At 44.0% G+C, this 16,884-nt stretch overlaps 1 protein-coding gene and 2 long non-coding RNA genes across 6 annotated transcripts; 2 read left to right on the top strand and 1 right to left on the bottom strand.

Moving 5' to 3' along the window:
* Positions 1–1,296: 1,296 nt before the first annotated feature.
* LOC143437322 (uncharacterized) lies at positions 1,297–4,907 on the bottom strand. The gene is made up of 3 exons (XR_013106854.1): positions 4,446–4,907; positions 3,938–4,257; positions 1,297–2,722 (listed from the first exon to the last, which is right to left on the bottom strand). It is a non-coding gene; the product is annotated as an uncharacterized LOC143437322 (long non-coding RNA).
* Positions 4,908–5,734: 827 nt separating this feature from the next.
* LOC143437321 (anomalous homeobox protein-like) lies at positions 5,735–10,768 on the top strand. 3 transcript variants are annotated; one of them, XM_076922130.1, is made up of 5 exons: positions 5,735–6,116; positions 6,200–6,290; positions 7,384–7,647; positions 9,457–9,584; positions 10,463–10,768. In XM_076922130.1, exons 3-4 carry the CDS (start codon positions 7,399–7,401, stop codon positions 9,499–9,501), a joined length of 294 nt encoding a protein of 97 aa, XP_076778245.1. In that variant the 5' UTR covers positions 5,735–6,116; positions 6,200–6,290; positions 7,384–7,398; the 3' UTR covers positions 9,502–9,584; positions 10,463–10,768. The 3 variants fall into 3 exon arrangements, with proteins under 3 accessions (XP_076778245.1, XP_076778242.1, XP_076778243.1); XM_076922127.1 differs by lacking the exons at positions 9,457–9,584; positions 10,463–10,768 and adding an exon at positions 8,903–9,025; XM_076922128.1 differs by lacking the exons at positions 9,457–9,584; positions 10,463–10,768 and adding an exon at positions 8,903–9,025 and having other exon boundaries at positions 5,735–6,290.
* A 333-nt stretch (positions 10,769–11,101) lies between these two features.
* Positions 11,102–16,081, top strand: LOC143437320 (uncharacterized). Of its 2 annotated transcripts, XR_013106853.1 has the most exons (4): positions 11,102–12,124; positions 12,733–12,887; positions 14,587–14,888; positions 15,452–16,081. It is a non-coding gene; the product is annotated as an uncharacterized LOC143437320 (long non-coding RNA). The 2 variants fall into 2 exon arrangements; XR_013106852.1 differs by having other exon boundaries at positions 11,102–12,887.
* The last annotated feature ends 803 nt before the right edge of the window (positions 16,082–16,884 follow it).

Here is a 16,884-nt window from a genome sequence, read left to right as displayed (position 1 = left end):
AATCAATACAATATTGGAAGGTGGGGTCTGCGCATTTTCAGAAGCACATATGGAAGTCAGCAGCAGATCTCTATGATGTTATGATAGCAAGAGGTAAAGTTGGAAGAGAATCTGGATTTTAAACAGGGGCGATTGCACGGTTTAAGGCTTTTATAATCGTCAAGCTAAAACCGGTTTAGTCTTTTCTACAGTATTTATTGTAAGTTGCATTGACTATATGCTTTCTAACTGTGTCCGTGTGTTGAAACCAGACACACCTTTTACGGGGGTCCATCAACCAGCTTTTGTCTCACTGCCCTGAGTCTTAGAAAACCTTAATACTTTGAAAAAAAGCTTGAGAAAATCATTCTTTAGGAAATTATTCTCGTGTGTACGTGAGGGCCTGGCCCCATTCACATGTGCCTGTCGTTCATGGTTGTTGTCGATGTTGGGGTGAACGAACACAAATTTCTAGATCTGGGTCCTAGCAGCTAAGTCGGTCAGCTTTTTAGTTCTCCTGTACCCACACCACCAGGGTGATGTCTACAACACCTCACTGGCTGTCTCACTCAGCGTCACACGCAGCAAGGGGCAAGGCCAGCTACCCTGCTCTCCTGCCCTCAGGGGCTGGCTCACCCACGCCTTCCCAACTAGGGCCAGCTCCATTGTGCTTCCCAGGTGATGTGCAGGGTCCCCCCATGCTGAGTGCTACAGCGAGGGAGGGGTGGGATCGGTTCTCAGGCTCTCACAACACTGGCAACATTTCACGCTTCTGTCCATTAAAATGCCTTTTATTTCAGATATACATTGAACATAGTTTCAGCAGTTATGTAAACTATAAGGCATGATATACACTAATAATAATGAAATGATTACGAATGCCATATTCTGTGAATTTCTGATGTGTTTGAAGACTATGTATCTATATAAAGTATATCTGGACTGTTAAATCTTGACTACTCTTAGCTATTTGTATTTGAATAATATTGAAAATACTTTAAAAAATAATTTATTATAATTAAATCATATATTATATATTTATTTATATATATTTATATAATATATATAAAAATATTATATATAAAATAAATTATTATATAAATAAATTTATATAATAATTTATTTATATAAATTAAATTTATTTATATAAATAAATAATTATATATATAATAATAAATATATATAAATGAATTTATATATATTTATATAATATATATAAATAAATTTATATATACTTATATAATATATAAATATATTATATATATAAATAAATATATATATTTATATTATATACTATAATTAAATGAGAATCTAATATAACTATGAGTTTATGTTCTGGCCCTTAACTTGCATTACTTAGTCATCCTAACAGTTTGTAATAGCAGCTATAGAGAATTGGGTCAAAGCTTTGTATTATCAAATGGGTTGCAAAGGTACAATGCCTATCTACAAGTAAAAATATTAATTTCAAATTTTGTAGCAAAATACAAAGATTTGTGCTAATGGAAACCTTAAATCTGTATCAATGTATAAATTCTGTGCCAGTGTAAGAAATTATAAGTTCAGTTTGGCATCGATTAACAAAGATTTCTGTCATTATAAGATTATGACTATACAGTGCTTTGTTCAAGAATAAATTTAGTAATCTCTCCTATCTATTTCCTCCCTGTTCAAAATTATGATCATTTGGAAGACGGGTGACAATTTTATTTTTGGTTTTATGAGACAGAGTTTCTCTGTGTAGCCCTGGATGTCCTGGAACTCATTCTGTAGACCATGCTGGCCTCAAACTCAGAAATCCCCCTGCCTCTGTCTCCCAAGTGCTGGGATTAAAGGTGTGTGCCATCAATTATTGATCATTATTGTTATCAATTAGTATTGGTGATTATTGATTACCATCTATTGATTATTGATTGGCATTGATTATTGATTGTTATTTCATCACCATCATCCCCCTGCCTCTGCCTCCCGAGTGCTGGGATTAAAGGCGTGCGCCACCACTACCCGGTGACAAAATTTTTTAAAGAGGTAAGGAGGGATAGGAAAATTAGAAAAATCGGTTTGACTTAAGAAAGTAGCTTTTGCATCTGTCATCCAGTTTCTGTTCGCTTAGAGGGCTCAGGGCTTGACTGACGTTCTGACTGGCTCTGTCTGGATGAACCAAGTCCGTCTGGAATCAGCAGCTATTCCTGATGGTGTTTGGGAGGCAGATAGTTGGAACAGCAGGTCATTTCAGTGTCGCTGCAGATGAATCTTGTCAGAGCTGCCCATTGTGTAATATATGAATCTTACAACCAACATTTTAGTATCATTAAGATATTTACATAGATTGTGCAAGGTGCACAGATCAATTAAAGATGAATTTTTTGTTCCTTGTTTGAGCAGGTGAAAGATGACTGTCCTTTCACGAGTTAATCTGATCAATAACCAAACGTAATAAATCCTTATTCATGCCATGTGAAAGATGTCGTGATGAATCTTAAAGATTCCATAACCAACAAGATTAATTGTCTGATTTTAGCTGAAGTTTTGGCTAGAGATACTTTTATGTCTACGCATGTTTCGAGGTTGTTTCCCTGTGGAAGGATCAGCAATTTATGTTGCCTGTCCTGTTTGGTCTTGAATTTTTCTTTTTCATCTGTAGCCAAGATCTTCAGGGGGCTTCCACTATCATATCTGGTCCATATTAGTTTGGAAGGGGTCCAGATACTTTTTGTGTTGACACAAAAACAGAGCCTCTCTCCTAGAATAGAAAATAGAAAATAAAAAACTAAAAGTACAGTAAAATATAAAATAATATAAAATATAACATTAAATATAAAATATAATAAATTATATATATGATATAATATGAATAGAAATATAAACTATAAAATATAAAATTAATAAATATAAAATAAAATAAAATATAAAATAAAAATTAAAATATACAATAAAATATAAAATGTAAAATATACAACATAAACATAAAATATAAAATAAAAATAAAATATAAAATATATCATATATAAAATATAAGATAGAAAATAATAAATAAAAGTAAAATATAAAATTAAATATAAAATATGAAAGAAAATTATAAAGATAAATTATAATGCAAATGTGCCTGTTGTACTCTGAATTCTGTCCCAGAGGATTACTGTTGTCATTAATACCACCAAACTTATAATCACCTTCATTTTGGTAATCAAAACAACTCAAAGCAATTAAAGCAATTACCATTATCCACTGAGACAGTACTCCCCCCACTATCTCCTGCCATGTTCTTATATGAGATCAAGTCCTAAGTTTGTGTATTCATCTTTGCATACTTAAATTCCTCCTCCTATGAAGATTAATATCTATGTGGATATATTATCCCCTTTCTCTTTATATAACTTTAATTAACATCCTTTCCTGTGTATTTAACTGTAATTAAATTCCCTTCTATTTTTCTGCGTGAGCCTATTTCTAAACTCAAATGCATCATATCCTGGGCTAAGCTTTCCCACCTCTGTCTCCCTGCCCAGCCATTGGTCACTGACAACTTTATTTTCTAATCAGAACCAACCGGGGTCAGGGACCCTCAGCCTAGACACACTCAGGCCCCGTGTGATTTCATGAGCTGAATTAACATGAATAGCATTAGAACCGATCCACAACAGTTCAAGATAAAAAAAAAAAAAAAAAAAAAAAAAAAAAAAAAAAAAAAAACAAACAAACAATAAATTTAATCCAGCATATAAACAAACTTGAAAAAAATCACATGGTCATCTCATTAGATGCAGAAAGGGCCTTTGATGAAATCGAACACCCCTACAGGATAAAAGTCTTGGAAAAATTAAGCATGCAAGGTCCATACAAAATATAACAGAGGCGATTTGCAGCAAGCCAACATCGAACTAAATAAAAAGAATCTAAAAGCAATTCCACTAAAACTAGGGAACAAGACGAGGGAGTCCGTTCTCTCCATACTTACTCAGTTTAGAACTTGAAATTCTCTAGAGCAGTAAGACCACTGAAGGAGATACAAATTGGGAAGCAGCGAGTCGAAGTATCTTTATTTGATGATGATGTGACAGGATGCATAAGTGACCTGAAAAATTACATTGGGAAATTCCAACAGCTGATAATCACTTGCAGCATAGAGGCTATAATGGATACTGTAATCAATCGTATAAAATATGGTGAAATGAATACCATAATAAATAATATATATAATATGGTGGATGTCATGCAGGAGGAGCTGCAGTGGGCAGATGAGCTTCCTGGAGAAGGCCGACTCTCTGGCTGTATATCCTGCAGAATAAAATGAAGATGGACTTTCATAAAACAGCCTTGTTTACATGAATTAATGATTTTATAAAATTCCTAATTTGATTTAAATACTTTTAGGAAGTTAGAGTAATTGATAGAAAGCTTAAGGAGATGATTTAAATTTCTGGCTAGAGAGATATAACAAAGTGAGAATTAAGAGCAGAACGTACCCCTTCCCTTGTAGAATAGCGAAGGCCGCATGGGGTAGGAGAGGAGGACAGTGTGTCTTCATTCATTACAAGCACATAACTGTACTTGGAAGAGAAAAATGGGCTTGGAACATGTTAATAATCAAAGGAAACAAACATTCATTCTAGGTTGGGTCTGAGTTCCTGGGTCTTGTGATCTGTGGATGCGGCCGTACATTTTACTGTGCACCGTGAAAAGGCAAGGTTATGACTACAGAGTAAATAATTCTGTCATGAGGGCTTTTTATACATTGTTACAGATTTAAGGTTTCCATTAGTTTCTTCCCAGATGAAAACATTGCATCCTGCAGGGGAGGTCCCTAAGCAGGGAGGTAAACAACTAAAAAGGTAGCTTCAAGATTCACTGGGCCCCTCCCTGCCAGAGCAAACAGCCCAGAGGCTGAGACGTTATTATTCTATCATAATTATATTAATTATATGTTATAATATAATTGCATAGATAATTAATAAATATAAATAATATATTTATAAATATATTAATAGATATATCATATTAATAAATGTAAATATTAATAAATTAATAATTATATTATAACATATTAATGTTAATATAATCAATATGTTATATATTAATTATGATTATAGTTATATCAATTATAATATAATAATCATCATTACAATAATAATCACTTGTGTCCCTCTTTACAACACTGACGTATATTGCTATAAAATTTGAAATTAGTATTTTTTCCCTCCTTCCCTGACCAATGTCTCTCACACATTTGTGCCTGAGGGTTCTCTCTAGAGTCCAGGAACACAAGACTCCTTGTTGTGGTCTGTAGGGGTTTGAATGAGAATGTGTCCCCCACAGTCCTGAGATTTTGGACATTTGGTCCCTGGGTGGTGCTGCTGTTTGAGCAGGTGTAAGTTGATTCAGACTGGCTCGAGGAAGTTTCTCATTAGGGTCGACGTTATGGTATTGATTACTAATTGGCCATATGGTACTATGGGCACTCTGACATAAACCCTGAGGACAGACAGCGACACGTCACGGATCACAGGTGACCAGAGCGTCACACGAGGAAGATCAAGGGTTTTCCGTGGACCGACTTCCCCCACTCTACTAAAAAGCCAGAGCCTTTGCTTCTTGCCACCAAACGCAGTTTTTAAAGGTCCGTGAGGCCTGGAGGAGCAGAGGCTCAGGTTTAGATATTTTGTAGCTCTTTCCAAATAAGAAATCAATTATTTATTTTGGAAATAAATTATTTCCAAAATAAGACTGTGGTAAATAACAAAATTATACTACGTTATAAACCCAGTGACATTATCAGATGCCTAGACAATTGAATCAATGTTTGTCTGACATTAGCTTGCAGCCCGTGGAGAGTTTTTAAAGGTTACAATGTGAGGCCTGGAGGAGCAGAGGCTTGGGTGCGGATACTTTGTAGCTCTTCAGCTCGCAGCCGGTGAGACGGAGTCCCGGGAGCAACAGGAGTCACGGTGGGGGCGTCAGGAGGGGTTGTTGGAAGAGGAAAGGGCGGGACGACGTGGTAGGAGGAGCTGCAGTGAGGCCCATGGGCAGTGGTATCCCGGGGAGCTGAGCTGCAGACTCTTGGGCCTCGGGAACCCCACATCCGGTGTTTGGAGTCCAGCATCTGTGAGTCTTTCTCCAAAGGAAGAGCGTTTGCAAAGGTAGCAGGAAACGTGGGCGGGCTTTCCGGTCCCAGCCTGGGTGGGGGTTTCAGTGGGAGCCCCTTTCTTCTTCTCGGATCGAGGTCTCATCGAGCACAGACACTGTGCCTGATCCAGCGGGGAGCTGCACTGAGGACTGGATGAAACCGGAATCCGCAGACGGCCCTGCTCCAGGTTGGTGAGAACCGCGAACCCTCTTGTGTTGAGGGCTCACGGACCCCGATGCTCACCCCGATGTGTGCAGGAACCGGACCGGGGGAGGCTCGCGCTCGCAGGCACAGCAGGCCGGGCTCCCTGCTCGCCCGCCGTCCTCGGCCTCACTTTGCAGAGTCGTCCCTAGAAGAGGCGTCTCCACGCTGAGGTTTGATGTCTGAACCCGGTTGTCCTCAGCCGGGGTCTCTGCAGGCTGTGAATCTGCTGAGAAATCGCTGTGATTTCTTTCCCAGCAGCTCCGTCCTGGGGACGCTCCGGGACCCCGCATTGCATCCTGGGAATCCGCGTCCCCAGGTCTGTGAAAAGGGCTTGTGTCTGCATTCGTGTCTGCATTCGGGTGACTGTCTTGTCACCCATGTGGCAGATGCCGGGGCTTCTGGGAAACCCACGGAGGATACGACCAAGAGCAAATGCAAACCTGGTCGTAGATTCTATGGGGTTTGTTTGTTTGTTTGTTTCTTTGGTTTTTTTCTTTTTTTTTTTTGTTTTTGGTTTTTTGGGTTTTTTTTGTTTTTGTTTTTTTTTGTTTGCTTATTTTTGTTTTTTTGTTTGTTTTTTGTTTTTTTTTTTTCTTTTCTTTTTTGAGACAGGGTTTCTCTGTGTAGCCCTGGCTGTCCTGGAACTCACTAGACCAGGCCGGCCTCGAACTCAGAAATCCCCCTGCCTCTGCCTCCCAAGTGCTGGGATTAAAGGCATGTGCCACCACTACCCAGCAATCGTAGATTCTATGAAACCATGGAGCACAGGATGAACGGAAGAGATGAAAGGGTCAGACCAGGGGTCAGGGTTAAGGCTCAGGAAGCTGAGATGGCAGGGTTGCAGAGAGCCCTGCTCAGTGGTCTCTGCGCAGCCGCCTTCCTCAAGGACAGGGTTGTCTGGGGGAAGTAGAAGGAGGATGTGTGACACCACTCTAGCTTCTCCCAGGTGAGCTATCCCACCTTGGACATGGTCTAACCTGATGCTCACATATCACCTGCCATGTGTCATGGGTCTGAAGAGTCGGGGGTAGAAACCAGCTGACACCGGTGTGACTCTGAATGTTCTCGTCTGGCAGAGCCAGTCTTGCAGGATGCAGGAGTTCCTGAGGCTGCTGAGGGAGCACGGGGACGCCGGGTCTCCCCCACCGGATGTGGTGACCCTGGCAGGCGAGCTGTGTCGGGACTTCCCGGACAAACCTGTTCAGGTGCCACATTTGGTGGAAGCCGTTCTGAACAGCGAGCATCGCTGGGCTCTTCTGAGAAATGAAGACGTGACCGCGGTGCGCGTCCCGGTCCTGATCCAGCAGGAGCCGCACCTGTTAGCCCTGCAGTTTCTAGAGGTACGACAGGGGGATGGTGGTGGGGACAGAGAGAAGTGGGGACACAGCACTTTCCACTGTCCCCTGAGGTGTCGTGTGCTGAGGCAGGATGGCATGCTGATAATCAATGCTAATCTATAACCAATACTAATCAGTGACCAATAATTATCAATTATTCGTTGCTATTGGCTATTGATTAGAATCGATTATCCATTAGCATCGACTGCTGATTATCAATTATCATGATGGGAGATCACTTTTGCTTATTGACTAGTGTTGATTATTGGTCACTGATTAGTATTGATTATAGGTCAGCGTTGATTATTGAGCATTATTCCATCTTGTCTACTCGCTGCAGATAGGGAACCCACAACAGACCAAGGTAGGGGTGACAGCAAAGTGCCACTTGGACTAAATCTCTTCAGGCCCCTGGTCTGGTCAGTCTTCCGTGCAGCTGTCCTAGTGTGATCTGGGCGGGGGCAGGCCCGGGTGGGCGGGGTCAGAGGAGATCACAGTCTGTCTGGTTCCTCTTCCTTGCAGCTGTCCTAGTGTGACGTGGGCGGGGCCGGGGCCGGGTGGGCGGGGTCAGAGGAGAGCACAGTCTGTCTGGTCAGTCTGTCCTAGTGTGATGCTCTTTTCAGCCTCTGGGCTGTTGGCTCTGGCAGGGAGGGGCCGGGTGAATCTTGAAGCCGCCTTTTTACTTGTTTACTTCCCTGCTCAGGGGCCTCCCCTGCAGGATGGAATGTTTTCATCTGGGAAGAAACTGTTACACAGCACTCCACCCCCTACCTTGGCTCTTGCATTCTCTTCCTCCTCCTCCTCCTCTTCTTCCTCCTCCTGCTCCTCCTCCTTTTCCTCCTCTTCCTCCTCCTCCTCCTCTTGCAATGATCCCTGTGCCTTGGAGTGGGTGGTTTCTTCTCCTGGGTAAGAACAGAAGCCCCCCATGTCACAGTGACAGTCACTTGTGATCAGGGGATTCACTAGTGGTCATGTGTTGAGGCTCATGACCTCAGTGACATGTGAGCACACATGTGTTTACGGGCAGTCTGACGTCACATCCAAGAGTAAAAGCATAAAAGTAGCTTCGCCCACTGGAGCACGTGTGTCTCCAACCACAGGACAATCTCCTGGCTGACACTGCCAGCATGAACTCAGTATGGCGGAGCCGTCCTTAAATGAACTCAGAAGGCTATCATCCTGACCCACTCCCCATAATTGAGCCACATTACCACGAACAGGCACATCCTGCCTGGCACGTCAATATTTTAGCCTGCAGGGTCCACAGTCAGGCAGAAATGTCGGTGACAATTCTCTAGCAGCACCTTTCGTGGCCACCCCGGGCATTGGGAAAGCGGGTCAGCAGACTGAGCGTCTCCAGATCGGTCCCGTCTGAAATTTCTTATATATATGTATTAATATATATATTAATATACTAATATATATAATATAATTAATATATAATAATATTAATATATAATACTATATATGATTATATATATATATATATATATATATATATATATATATTTGGTTTTGGTTTTTTTTTTTTGAGACAGGGTTTCTCTGTGTAGCCCTGGCTGTCCTGGAACTCACTCTGTAGACCAGGCTGGCCTCGAACTCAGAAATCAACCTGCCTCTGCCTCCCAAGTGCTGGGATTAAAGGCGTGTGCCACCACTGCCCGGCCTGGAGAACTTTTATGTTCGGCTGACATTGGGGGTTTGCGGACCCAGATGATGGTCTTCCCAAAGTCAGGGTTGGTGTGGATGACAGATTGTCACCCACTCCAGGGAGTACAGAGGTGACTGGACCTCAGCGAGTTTTTCTCACAGGTGTGTCACACGCCAGGAGGCAGCCGGGACCTGGTCGGACTCTGAAACGACGTCTACTACCAGCTGACCATGAGGAGGCTGGGTGCCACCGACCTGACTGCGGTGCAGAGATTTTGCTGTAGGAAGAGGTACTTGCTGGTCTCTCTGTGCGCAGGCGCCCTGGGACTTCACGGGAGGAAGGCGCCGTCCAAACCCCGTGGGTCTGAGGGGACAGTGACAGAGAGTCACCTTAGCAGCGTTTATTACGGTGTGATGTACACCAGGCCTCCCGTGTCTGTCACGTCCTGGTGTGTGTGCCTTTCACCAGCCCGACGCTATATTATGTAATATATATATATATTTGTTTTATATACTTATATATTATATATCACACGTCCCGGTGTGTGTGCCTGTCGCCAGCCCGACGCCTGAGCGTTGTGAAGGCTGGAAGTGCGTGATCGTGCGCAGCTCTGGCATCCAGACCGTCCTGACTTCTCTCATCACTAGACACAGACGCTGTGGATGGGGATGGTGAGAGTGGGGCGGTGACTGAGTGTGACTCCCGCTTCTCACGTCACGTGCTCCTCACGCCCCGGGCATCGTGCAAGCCCCTGGGGACTGGAGGAAGAGAATGTAATTATTATTAGTGTGTATGCGTGTGTATGTGTGTGTGTACCTGTGTGTGTGTATGTGTGTGTACCTGTGTGTGTGTGTGTTTGTGTGTGTTAGAAGGCCAAGGTTCCCTAGACACTGAGATAGTGAAGCCTTTGCTCTTCATCAAAGCGAGATGGTGCTTGTTCCTGTCTGGCCGTGGGGTAGCCTGTGCTCACTCACTGGGTGAGGTCAGAGAAGGGTAGACCGTCAGCCGCCATCCCAGAAAGTAGGACCCAGGCCGCTCTAGGTGACGGGGACTAAGGTGCGCGGGTGGACTGAAGGTCGCGCATCAGAATCCTTCTGCTGAGACATCCCAGGCCCCGAGATGGTGGAAGTCGTGCTGTATAAACCCTCCTCTCCACCTCCTATACAGGAACCCGCCACCCCTCACCTTCCGCCCAGAGGGTCCTCAGAGCCGGAACTTCCTCCCAGAGATCCAGAGCCATCTGCGGGACTTTGCCAGAGCCGTGACTGCTCATCCCAAGAAGGCCCAGGTGGTGAGGACGGCACCCACTCTAGACGGCTCCTCTCCTGCTCCTCCAGAGACTCCCCACCCATAAATCCCGTTTCCTACCTCCTCCTGAGTGACTCTTCCCTCTCCTTCCTAGGAAGGTCCCCCTGCATCCTCTCCGCAGGCTTCTCTTCTCTCTTCCCCAGGGAGCCTCACTGTCATCTTCCCAGATAGATATATTTATATTTATTATACATATTATATGTATTTATATATTTATATATATTACACATATTATATGTACTTATGTATTTATATATTATACACATTATGTATATATTTATATAATACACATATGTATTTGTATATTTATATATTATACATATATGTATTTATATATTTATATATGCTATACACATTTTAAGTATTTCTATATATATAATAAACATATGTATTTATATATTTATATATATTATACATATTATATGTATTTATATATATTATACATATTATATATTTATATATTATACATATCATACACATTATATTTATTTATATATTTATATATATTATAGGCCCCCACACCTCTCAGGTGGCTCCCCCTCTGTGATGTAACTTCCTGAGCTCTCTGTGTCTCCTGGCCTCACCGGACTCTTCCTCCGCAGACCCCCTCCCTCTTTCTCTCTGCCCCCACTCCGTGTCGCCAACATCTCTGTGAGACTTGATTTTTTCACGAGGATCTGCCCACTTCCCACCTGGTCGATTCCCATATGCTCCCCAGGCCTTTGCCGTGTGATCCAAACCAAGAGTCACAGTGTAGCAGAGAAGAGACATTGGGTGAAGACGGTGCAGACACTGATCCAAGGGCTCGAGGTCGCTTTAACCTGGCCTTTGTCCTTTAATAGGGCCTTGGGTCCTCGAGAGTGTCAGCTGGTCCTGAGTGGAGTGGGTGAGGGCGTGTGTGTGTGTGTACGAGCATGTGTGTGTGTGTGCACGAGCGTGTGTGCATGAGCGTGTGTATGCACGGGTGTGTGTGTGCGTGTGTGTGCACGAGCATGTGTGCGCGCACGAGCGTGTGTGCTCATGAGCATGTGTGTGCACAAGCGTGTGTGTGTGTACACAAGCGTATGTGTGCACATGAGCATGTGTGTGTGTGTGTGCACGAGCGTGTGTGTCACCATCCACTTCTTCAGCACACGCTCAGGAGCTGATGATCTGTTTTCCACTGCACCAGTTCACTGACCACAACATTTGCCATCATCTCAGGGCTCGAGCTGGGCTGCACCCAGATTTCCACGTGAACATCAGCCGACACACACACTTCTGTGAACGCCTGTAACTCAAGGATGGTTATTTATTTGGGGGGGGGGCAGGAAAAGCTGGCATCGAAGGCAGGCCTGACTGCCGAGCAGGTGTACGGCTGGTTTGCCAATCACCGGCGGCGGCATCAGAAGGCTCCTCTCAGGCCTGTGGCGAGAGCCCAGGAGGCCACTGCAGAAGTTTCCCAGGCAGAGGATCATGGTCCTGAGCCAGCACAGCTCTCAGGAAACCATTGTGCATCTCTGACTGCGTCTCAGCGCTCAGGTGAGTGACCCCAGGCCCTTTGGGGGGCCGATTTCTGACAAGATGGACCCAGCTCTGAGTTGACCCTGGCATGGCTGTGTGGGTCTGGAGGCGGGGTTCAACATAGCTATTAGGACTTACAGTGTGTTATTTGGGAAGAGAACCCCCCAGCACTTGGGAGGCAGAGGCAGGTGGATGACAGTGATGGAATTATGATTAATAATCAATGCTAATCAATAATCAATAAATATTAATCAATAATTATCAATACTAATTGATAAGCCATATTGATCAATAATTGATGGCACATGCCTTTAATTCCAGCCCTCGGGAGGCAGAGGCAGGTGGATTTCTGAGTTCGAGGCCAGCCTGGTCTACAGAGTGAGTTCCAGCACAGCCAGGGCTACACAGGGAAACCCAGTCTCGAAAAAACAAAAAACAAAAAATAACACAAAAAGAGAGAAACTGTCTCCAGTCTGGGAACTATGGGTTTGCACTGAAGTGAGCCCAGGGGACTAGACCATTGGGACAACTGAAGATCACTTCCTGTTGTGGTCTGTGGAGCCGCTCTCAGCCGGGCCGGGGGCGGGAACCTAACGCACTCCTTCCTCTCTGTGGTTTGCTTCCAGCTGGATGTTCAGGAAGTGAGACCCTACAGTCCCCGGAGACGACACGCACGGCCATGGGGTGACGTTCCCAGAGATGACCTGCACGGCTATGGGGCGACGTCCCCAGCTGTGAGGTTTTCTGGAGACCACACAGCATCACCACTACTGGGTTTCAGGTAGTGTCCTTCCCTCAGACCAGGGGACAGGGTTTTCTTTTTTTTGTTTTTTTGGTTTTTTCGAGAGGGGGTTTCTCTGTATTATATTATACTATACTATATTATATTATCTTATATTATTATTGGTTACCATATATTGATTATTGATTGGTATTGATTATTGATAGTTATTCCATCACCATCATCCCCCTGCCTCTGCCTCCTGAGTGCTGGGATTAAAGGCATGCACCATCAATTATTGATCATTATTGGTTATCAATTAGTATTAATAAATATTGATTAATGTTTATTGGTTATTGATTATTGATTGACATTGATTATTGATCATTATTCCATCACCATCATCCCCCTGCCTCTGCCTCCCAAGTGCCGGGATTTTAAAGGCGTGCGCCAGCACCGCCCGACCACACAGGTTTTTTTTCTTTAGTCAGCCCCTCCTTTGTTGGAGACCAGAGTGTAATTTATCCTTAAACCCATCTCTTTCCCTTCTGGGCTCTGTCATGTTGGCTTGCTTTTCTTATCTTTTTTTCCCCCAAAAGTTTGCTGTCCTTTCATTTTATGGAGTAAGCGGCAGCCTGTGTGTACCTCACTGTCTGGGGCTACTCCTCTGCGGTGAGGCAGGAGCCTTCTGCATACGATTCATTGCTGGTCAGTCACGGGGGCAGTGCCAGGCTGGACGCTGCCCAGGAGTGTGACCTCTGCAGTCTCACATGAAATGGGTCGTGGTAGGGCCTACGGTACCAGCTGTGGGAGATGCTGAGGGGGTGTTTAAGGAGAGCTCTGATCATGTTTGAGAGACCTCAGCCCTGTTGGAATATTCGCAAAATCACTGTCAGCTTCGGCCTAATATTTTTTAATATTTTAATATTTATGTTATATTTATATTTTATATATTATATTTGTATAATATTTAATATTTGATATTTTAAATATTAACCATAATTTATTCATTTGATATTAGGGTCTTGCAAATCATCCTCTCTTTGCTGTTTTGTTTTTGTTTTTTGTTTTTGGTTTTTGGAGACAGGGTTTCTCTGTGTAGCCCTGGCTGTCCTAGAACTCACTCTGTAGACCAGGCTGGATTCAAACTCAGAAATCTGCCTGCCTTTGCCTCCTGAGTGCTGGGATTAAAAGTGTTTGCCATCAATTATTGATCATTATTGGTTATTAATTAGTATTGATAGTTATCGATTACCATTTATTGATTATTGATTGTTGATTGGCATTGATTATTGATCCTTATTCCATCACCATCATCCCTCTGCTTCTGTCTCCCAAGTGCTGGGATTAAAGTCGTGTGCCATAAGTTATTGATCATTATTGGTTATCAATTTGTATTGATAATTATTAAGTACCATTTAGTGATTATTGATTATTGATTGTTATTCCATCACCATCATCCCCCTGCCTTTGCCTCCCAAGTGCTGGGAGTAAAGGCATGTGCCAACACTGCCCAGTTTTTTCTGGTTCTTTTAAATAAACAATTGGTATTATACGTGACTCTGGGCAGGTCAGGCCTATCCCGTGGTAGCCACAGGGAAGATTAGGCAGGGCCACTGGTGGCGGTGATGTGCAACCTTCCACGGCATCATTGGCATCAGCCCGTATTCCCAACCTTGGCTGGATTCCTCTCCTAAGACCCACCCACCCCACCTTGACCTGTACCCACCAGGGCACATTGTCTGGTTATGATCCCCAGGTCACTCTATGGATGTGAAAGACACCCGGAGTGGCGAGGTCATCATCCTGCCAGTCTCATGTCCACGGGCTCTGAACCTGGGCCTGGCCTCTGCCCTCTGTCTGCTGGCAGTGGTAACATGCTTGATTCCTCTATGAGTGCCCCCCAGTCTTGGATGATGCCCCTTACACTGCCATCCTTCGAGGAAGTTTTCTTCCCAGTGGAGCAACCGGGACATAGACAGAATCTGAACTCTGGGATGGATCCTGAAGTTTCTCCTTTGTCCGTGGCCATTGCTGCCCTCGATGATCTCAGCCATGCAGGTGAGTCCACCGTATACAGACTGTGATATTTTGGGCCAGCCCCCACAGCTACCCCGGTTTTCAGGTACTGTGCTGGGCTGGATGCGTGCATGTGGCCATCATCTGCTTGAACCAGAAATGTTTAGTGAAACCTAGGACTCTTCTAGTCTGAACAGAGTCTTCAGAAATAGCCAAGATTATTTTTCATGTGTGTCTCTTTTGGAAAAACAAATGCAAACGGATGGCAAAAAGACCTTATCTGTGAGTACCTGTGCAGCAGCTGAAAGCACACACATGGGACAGGCCCCTCCATGCTCTGAGCATCATTTCTGGGTAAAGACTGCACAGTTATCCCGATTGCTTTTTTTAGTCTCCAAAACAATGGAATTGTGTGACTTTCCATCTTGCAAGGACAGCAGGTTTGCTTGTGTCTCTTAGCATCCTGTGAGCATAACACATGCTTTCATTTCTTGCAGTTTTTAATTTCCTCCTCAAAAAAAACCTAAAGCCCCCGATTTTTCACATTTTTAATACCTTCCAGTATTTCTAGCACGCCATTTGAAAACTTACTTCTCGGGTTGTAGGCCGCTGACCCAACTCGGCTGGTCAAGATGGCACCAGCTTTGGCCTCCGATATCATCTACTGGTAAACAAGTGCACTGCGCATGCGATTACCCTTGAGCCAACGCAGTTTTGGTGCCAACCCCTCCCGAACGGGATATGCTAATGAGGCATGGCAATCCTGACCAATCACCCCCCTCCCGAGCGGGGTGTGCTAATGGATATGCTAATAAGGTACCGCAATCCTGACCAATCACCCCTCTCCCGAGCAGGGTATGCTAATGAGGTATGCTAATGGGGCACTGCAATTCTGACCGATTGTGCACCTCCACGCGTATTCCCCGCCCAGGGCTGAGGGTATATAAGCAGCTCGCCCTGGGCACTCGAGGTCTCCTCCTGCAAGAATAAAGAAGCGCTTCTGCAATAAAGGTTGTTGAGAAGGATCCGGTTGTTGAAGTCTTCCTTGCTGGTTGAGTGGGGCGCAACAAGTGGTGCCGAAATCCGGGACAGAAGAAAGAAGAAACCCAGGACAAAGAAAGAAGAAACCCAGGAAAGAAGAGAGAAGAAACCCGGAAAAGAAGAAACCCGGGAATGACAGGGGACCCGAGGAGAAATTCTCACGGATCCAGAACTCTTCACCTCAGAAGCGGAGGTACCGGTAAGTTCCCAGGTTAAATGGGACAATAAGAAAAGATCCTCGGAAAGAGAGGAATCAAAAGACCTCGGTAAAGAGGCAATTCAAAAGACCTTGGTAAAGAGGCAACTCAAAAGTCCGTGGTAAAGCGGAGATTTATCCGTCAGCTAAAGTGACGGGGGAGAGATAAGCTTCTGGGGAATGGAACAATACAAAATAGTTAAAGTGAAAGCATAGGAAATTCTCAGTCTCAGCTGCTTCCTGTAGCTTTTCAGGAGTTGCTGGAGACGAAAGGGTTAAATAAGAAGAGGGGAGTGTTTACAATCTTTTTACAAGGACTGGGTACGATTGCTCCCTGATTGCTCCCTGATTTATGGTTTCAGGCCATTTAACACTGGCGAGCTGGGACAAATTGGGAAAAGATAAGCAAAAGAGTAATAAATAATAATAATAAATAGAAAATTTGGAAGCTTTCTTATCCAAAATTCAGTCTCTAATAGCTCAAAAGAGAAAGAAGAAGGAAGAGGCAGTCACACTTTTGGTGCGTAAAACTCTGCCCCAGTCTGCCTCTCCTGTTCGGCTGCAGCTGTCTGCAACCCATCTGCAACTCCTCCGTTTGATCCTGGAGGAGGAGCAGGAGGAGGGGGGGGATGGAGAGTCTTTTTGCCCAGAGAGTTAACCCTCGAGGGGAGAGAAGCTTTAAAGATAGTAAAAAAGGAGCTGGCAAAGTCATTCCTACAGTGGTGTCAACCCATGGATATTATTTTATTAAAAATTATTAAGACAAAATTTCAATCCACTGCTGTGTTGTGGCAGCATGGG

Source organism: Arvicanthis niloticus, chromosome Y, assembly GCF_011762505.2.
Source record: "Arvicanthis niloticus isolate mArvNil1 chromosome Y, mArvNil1.pat.X, whole genome shotgun sequence".
In the NCBI taxonomy this organism is placed as follows: domain Eukaryota; kingdom Metazoa; phylum Chordata; class Mammalia; order Rodentia; family Muridae; genus Arvicanthis; species Arvicanthis niloticus.
Note: the sequence above shows the minus strand (reverse complement) of the source record. Positions and strands in the feature narration are given on the sequence as shown.

Coding starts and splice junctions, on each gene's coding strand:
- LOC143437321 (XM_076922127.1), top strand. CDS start 7,399: ATGCAGGAGTTCCTGAGGCTGCTGAGGGAGCACGGGGACGCCGGGTCT. Junction 7,648..8,902: donor TAGCCCTGCAGTTTCTAGAG/GTACGACAGGGG, acceptor TTTAGCCTGCAG/GGTCCACAGTCAGGCAGAAA.